Source organism: Propithecus coquereli, unplaced genomic scaffold (genome assembly GCF_000956105.1).
Source record: "Propithecus coquereli isolate 6110/MARCELLA unplaced genomic scaffold, Pcoq_1.0 Scaffold292, whole genome shotgun sequence".
In the NCBI taxonomy this organism is placed as follows: Eukaryota; Metazoa; Chordata; class Mammalia; order Primates; family Indriidae; genus Propithecus; species Propithecus coquereli.
The window spans coordinates 271,643-278,568 of NW_012148530.1; the positions used below are offsets into that span (position 1 = coordinate 271,643).

The 6,926-nt window shown below is 34.8% G+C and overlaps 1 protein-coding gene across 1 annotated transcript in view; it reads left to right on the plus strand.

Moving 5' to 3' along the window:
• The window catches only part of HCRTR2 (hypocretin (orexin) receptor 2), a 181,654-nt gene that overhangs the window by 170,555 nt on the left and 4,173 nt on the right, over positions 1-6,926 (plus strand). Inside the window, exons 6-7 of the mRNA XM_012648723.1 lie at positions 3,850-4,070; positions 6,757-6,878. Coding sequence (XP_012504177.1) covers positions 3,850-4,070; positions 6,757-6,878 — 343 coding nt within the window. The remainder of the gene's footprint in view (positions 1-3,849; positions 4,071-6,756; positions 6,879-6,926) is intronic.

Consider the following 6,926-nt stretch of genomic DNA (forward strand, 5'->3'; position numbering starts at 1 on the left):
AAATTTAAAATCAGTGCTTCAATCTCTTCAAAAAAGACTGCTGTGATTTTAAATGGGATTGATTGCATTGAATCTATAGATCAATTTGGGGAGAATTTTCATATTAAATCTAATCCACAGGCATGGTGAATCTCTTCATTTACTTAGGTCTTCTTTAAGATCTCTCAGCAATGTTTCATAGCTTTCTGTATACATATTTTGTTCACATTTTATTAAATGTTTGCCTAAAAATACATTATTTTGTTATTGAAGCTTTTGTTTTATAATTTAATTTTCTATTTGTTTATTGCCACTATATAGAAATGCAATTGATTATTGTTTATTAATTTAGTGTCCTGCATTTTGCTAAACTCATTTATAGTTCACTTAGGTTTTTCGTAGATTCTTTAGGGTTTTTTTGTAAGCAATATCTAATTTCTTCTCAATAAAATCAATCTGTATGCATTTTATTTATTTTTCTTGTCTTCTCATACTGGCTAGAAACTCCAGTACAATGTTGAGCAGAAGCAGTGAGAGAAGCATTCATTACTTCGTTCCTAATCTTGAAGTGTACATCTTTCACCATTTAGCAGGATGGTAGCTAAATGCTTCTTATAGATGCCCTTTATCAGGTTGAGAAAGTTTCCTTCTATTACTACTTAACTAAGAATTTTTGTCATAAATGGGTGTTGAATTTTTACACTGTTTTTTTCTTTATCTGTTGAAGTGATCATTTTTTCTTTTATATTGTTAATATCATAAATTATATTGATTGTTTTTTAAATGTTAAGCCAACATTGCATTGCTAGAATAAATCTAATTGAGCAAACTGTATTATCGTATTTATGTATCACTGACTTTGATAACATATTTTTAAGGAACTTTTTATCTTTGTTCATGAGGGATATTTAGTTGTTGGCTTTCTTTTGTTGTCATATCTTTGATTATCTAGGTAACCGTGACCTCACAAAATGGGTTAGAAAATGTTATCTTTTCTATAAATTTCATAAAGAGTCTGAACAAGATTGGTATTATTTATTCTTTGCTGCCTGATAGAATTTATTAATAAACCTATATATTATGGACAGGCCTGGAGATTTTTTATGCCAGAACTTGTAAGTACAGTGTCAGTTTTGGTAATCTTTGATTTTTAATGTATTTGTGCATTTCATGTAAGTTGGTAAATTTATTGATTGTTTATAATATTCTCTTCTTCCCTTTTTAATGTCTTAAGCATGTTTGCTCTTTCCTTATAACCTCATCCTGGTCAAAAAACACTTCTTAAGACAGGGTGGGTTTTAAGGTCCATCACGTACATGATATTTCCAGTTCATAACTGTGGTGATACCTCTTTCAGGATGTATTTTTGCGTCAAAGAGGACGGATAAAGTTTATTTATAACAGTTGAATAAAAGTGGCGTGTGTGTAGGGGTGGGTGTGTGTGTGCCTGTGTGTGTGTGCAGGTGCACTTTCCACAGTCAGAGATCATTGACCCTCCCTGACATGGCAGAAGAAAGACCTTCCCACAAGGACAGCCTCCCAGGCTGGATCTTTCAAAGTCCTCTTGTATGATTATTACTACTTTTATGTAACTAGGCAAGTATTCAAGGATTTACTAACTACTATTGTGTTTAAGTTTATAAATGGAAACATTTCACCATAATATAAAAAGATGAACTTTGTAGTCAGATAAACTTGAGTGCAAATTCTGGCTTGAGATTTATTATAAAGATATGGACTTGGATATTTTATTTAATTCTTCTCAGTGCTTGATCAAAATCTTTAAAACGAGATTTACAATCTACTTTTAGGGATGCATTGAAGATTACTCAAGATTATATTAATGCATAGTTTCTGTAGCTCAGTTAATATCAATGATTCCTATTAATTTTATGTTGAGCTCCTCTAGACACTCAGTTTCTCCGGACAGTTTAATCAGTGGAGAAACTCATGTGTCCTCAAAGTAAGTGCAGAATTAAGTATCTTTTGTCCTTATTTAGGTCATCATCTAAAAGAGGCATTGCTATATATTTTTCCCTGATTGCGAGGAACATAGTCTGCTCCTCATGGTAGTTTCTCGTTATGGGAACTGTTTCTGATGATTGCTGAAATCATCAGATATAGAATATTGGTTCTTTCCTTGAGGGGAGCACTCAATGGTGGAATCACTAAAGTTTAAATGATCTTTGAGAGATCATTTAGAAAACAGTTCAAAATCACTTAGCAGACACTCACAGGGTTTTCATGCTAGAAGTCTTTTGGAACTTTCCAGCATCCATTGCTGGTTCTTGTCAGTTATTTATTTATTTTTTTATTTCAGCGTATTATGGGGGTACAGATGTTTAGGTTATGTATGTTGCCCTTGCCTCCCCACTCCCCCCCAAGTCCAAATTTCAAGTGTGCCCATCCCTTGGATGGTGCGCATTGCACTCTTTGTGTTTGCAAATACCCGTCCCCTCCTCCCCCCTCCCCCCCCAACATCCAATAGATGTTATTCTTATATGTACACTTATGTGTTGATCAGTTAATACCAATTTGATGGTGAGTACATGTGGTGCTTGTTTTTCCATTGCTATTTAAAAAGACCGTTACAGAGGAGAGAGGATTCCCAGCTCCTATCCCCCAACCGATAGATTAAAAGACTGAGTTGTACTACCACTATGTGAAAAGGGTAGTCTAGTCTATGCAACAGGACATGTAGAATTAGGAGAGAAATAATTTATCAGATGTTTTCTACTTAAGGGAAGGTTTGCATTAATATCATTTGCCTCTTTTTCAAGAGAGAAGACGGTCAAAGGGAGCATCATATTAATTTATCTGTGTGGACATCAAAATAAAATTCAGTTCTCAAGTTAAAGATTAGCTAACAGACTTTTATCTCATGATGTAAAAAACAACAGAATCCATCCAACATCCATTCAGAGACCACAGGGACACATTGGTCTCTCCTGGCTTGCAGCACAGAGATAAAAGCAACAGCTGGGCAATCTTAATAGCACTAAGATGGCCTTATATCGTGCTTGTTGCCATATTTTCCTCATAAAAAAATCACGCATGCTGAATTTTATTGTTTTGCTCACTAAACCTTATCAATCTTCATGAGCTTTTAATTAAGAAAATATTATACTTGGAGAGACTCCCTGCTATTATAAACTACTTTGAAAAGAAACGGAAAAGTACAAGTTGTGTAACTGTTGCTACAAATTCCAGCTATTCGAAATGTTAATGAGAGACCACAAGGAATTCTCACTGTTTTTCTGTGCATTTTAAAGAGCCACACCACAAAATTGGTTTCAAACAATTTCATAACTATAAACAGTGAACAACAGAGAACATTTGACTTGTTTTCTTATTTCTTTCATTCAAAGGTTTGCTTTGTCCGAACTTTAGAAGCATAAAACCTAATAGTAAGCAATAGGTAGTTACGTCCTATCTCTCGGCCTGGCAGCAGATGGCAGTATTGATGCATGAAAAATCCATTCACGTTACTTTACGTTACCTGCAGATTTTCCTTCTCTTTAAATTTAGGTAAAGAATTCCTAATAAGATAATATGGTTGCCATCCCTTTTCCATTCTCCTTCCACAGGTTTTTCCCTTTTTACAAGGAGATATCTTTTCCATGTAGAGCTCTCTTTAGACTTGACAAAATTGTGATGTTTTCACTTTTTTTCCACCCAAAGTCCTATTTGGCATTCCACTGAGTGAATGCCAAGAACATACTCAGCTCAATAAATGTTCTGGAGAAACAGGCGCGCAAATCTCCCAGACCTCGAGCGTCTGGGACACTTTCCTGAACTGTCTTCTAATGAAATCTCCAAAGTGGAACTTTCCTAAGTCAGATAGCAATAAAGATTCTCTTCTCCTTTCAGATCCCTGGAACATCATCTGTAGTTCAGAGAAAATGGAAGCCCCTGCAGCCTATTTCACAGCCTCGAGGGCCAGGACAACAGACCAAGTCTAGGATAAGCGCTGTGGCCGCTGAAATAAAGCAGATCCGAGCCAGAAGGAAAACAGCCCGGATGTTGATGGTTGTGCTTTTGGTGTTTGCAATTTGCTATCTACCAATTAGCATCCTCAATGTGCTAAAGAGGTAAAGTACATCTATTATTTGAAAATGAAGTGGCTTGTCATTTCTTGGTTCTTAATTAAGAACTTTTTTATTTTTAGCCAGAGGAAAAAAATCTAAACTTTCTGCCTAGATACCTTGTCAGGCCGGAAGACTCAGTGGTGTTGTAACCAGCAGGTAAGGTGAGCAGTCTTTTTGGGAGCTCAGACATATGCTCATGTCCGTGCAGATTCTCTGTTGAAGGACAGACATAAAACAGATGTTTCTCCAACCTCTTCAAGCTAATTGCTAAGCCTTAGATGCAGAAAAAGTTCTAACCCAAAACAACTAATTTACGGCTTGCAGGTTTTTTTGATGAGAACAAATGGGTTTTCCAAAACTTTGTTTTCAAAGACATAGGCAATCTTGACAGAATTCTATCGAAAGGATAAAAAGAGATAAGAATGTTTTGTTTGTATTCTAATTATACTTAAAAGTGCATTTGTGAACACTGAAAAAAAAAAAGGAATCAAGCAGATACTGTGTTGAGTGTTTAAACACAAAGAAAATCCATTTCCTGAAGTCACTGAATCCAGCTCGGGGCAACTATTAATAAAAATCAGCACAAAATTTTTCACTGAGGGAAAGTTTGTTATTTGTTACGCTGCAGACACAACTATTAAGTTCAAACAATTAACCAATGACATGAACAGCAGATGCAGAGGCAATGGTACCCCCTGAACTTCATGGCCAGCGAACTTTATTAGGAATTATCAGAGCTGTTGCACATAGACTGGTCCCAAGGCAATACTAATTCTGTTTATAATAGGCTTCAAACTTAAACTAGGATTGCTCCTCTTACTTTTCCCTAATTCAGAGTCAGTATCATATTACTCATATCTGGAAACTCTGGAGAGAGGTAGCTTTGGCTGGAGTCAGACTAAGGGTGGTATACCCAGCTGCAAAGATTTCTCCTTCTCTTCAGCTTTTATTTTTGATTGCTCGATAGCCTTTCAATGGAGAAGAAATGGAAAATGAACTTCTGTTCAGTAGAATTATTTGCAGCAGACAAAGCATTAAAGACATAAGAACTGTGGTGGCCTAGGTCCTTGAGACATATGCCGGCTCAAAAGAAAATAAAAATTATTTTGCATTCCGTATCTTTTCATTCTTCCCCTCTTATTTTTCTTGCTCACAGAAATTATACTCAAATTTATCCTGGTCTTTTGCTAGATGGTATTTCTGCTCTTAAAAACTTTATAAACATGTCCCTGAATAGGTTTTCTTCTCTTTCTCTCTCTCTCTCTTTTCTTTGTACTCTTTTAGTCAATCTAAATTCAAAGAAAATTGGATTTACCACTCTCTGGGTTGCTCATCTGGATTTTCCATATCTCAGCACTTTCTCCTTTTTAAAAATTATTTGCAAAAATCTACTCGTCAATAATATTTTCTCTTATTCTTATGACTTAAATATTTTCCTTTCCAAAGAAAACAAATAGTTTTCAAAGGAGAAAGTCCATGTTACATTTAAATTATTTTCAATTTTTGAAGATTATGCTCTTTTCCACAAAATAAAAACTTTTAAAAATGAACTTGAAAATTGTTTTTGTCATTACCACACAAATTTTCTTCAAATACTTATCTTTTTGTTTGCCCTTGGGTATTAATATTTTTTCTTTCTCTCAGAAAAATAAAAATTCTAACTTCTTTTCCTTGAAGCTTAACTTTTTGCCTGATTAGTCAAAACCAATTTCTTTAAAACAGTTCTGGCTTGTCTAAGATTTCAAAGATATTTTGAGATAGAGGATCATAATATATTATGAATCTCATTTGTCCATACTGTTTCACTTTGTATTATATTTTTGTAAAACTCTAGTACTCTGTAGGGCATCATTGTATTCCAGAAATGCATTTCTATCATATGCCTTCTTATTGAAAAAAAACACAGGTACGGCACAAGTCACACAATCATTGATGGAGCCTCCAATAGGAAATATTAATACATTATCATCTTTGACCTTACTGAGTAGCTACAAGTTATCTGCTGTAGGTTAGTGAATAGAATTTCTAAGTATGGAGCAAATCTTAAAATAGTCTTTAAGGATATCATAATAAACTATTTTTCAGAGTTTAGAATAATACATGAGAAATTAAAATTCATGAATTTTAAGACATTACCAGAATCCTGCCTATTTAAAAGTAGTTCTTCTTTGAGTATTAAAGAGGTCCCTGAGGTCAAATTTCAAAAAGGCCAGGAAGATTGGAGTTGAAGACATATGGTACTTTGATTAATGTATAATTGAAATTAGGAAGAGATATTTATAGGTTGAAATTTAGGAATGCTTTTTACATGATATGCACAATGGAATATCAACACAACGTTGCTGAATTGTATTTAGAAACAAAATGAAATAAGGGAAATACATATTCAACTTCTGCATTCCTATTCACAAGAAATATTGCACTTGCTGTTTGCAGAAGGGAGATTTCCTTCTCTCATTTGATTTGGCTTTTGATTTATTAATTGTGCCGTGGAAGTTCTGTTCAGGCATTAGAGTTATGCTAGGCCAATTATGGTGTCAGAAACCTGTAAGTGGTCGATGCCTGCAACAGAGGACGGCAGGGGTCAGACAGCCTCTATTAAGAGCTTTGTTCACCTTTGAATTTAATTATTTAAAAGGTACTTTCCAGAATCACACTGGATGTTCTGTTATTGTTTCTTTTCCTACAGAGTATTTGGGATGTTTACCCACACTGAAGACAGAGAGACTGTGTATGCCTGGTTTACATTTTCACACTGGCTTGTATATGCCAACAGTGCTGCGAACCCAATTATTTATAATTTTCTCAGTGGTGAGTTTCAACTGTTTCTTCTATAAACCCCAGTCCTAACCAAGGGCG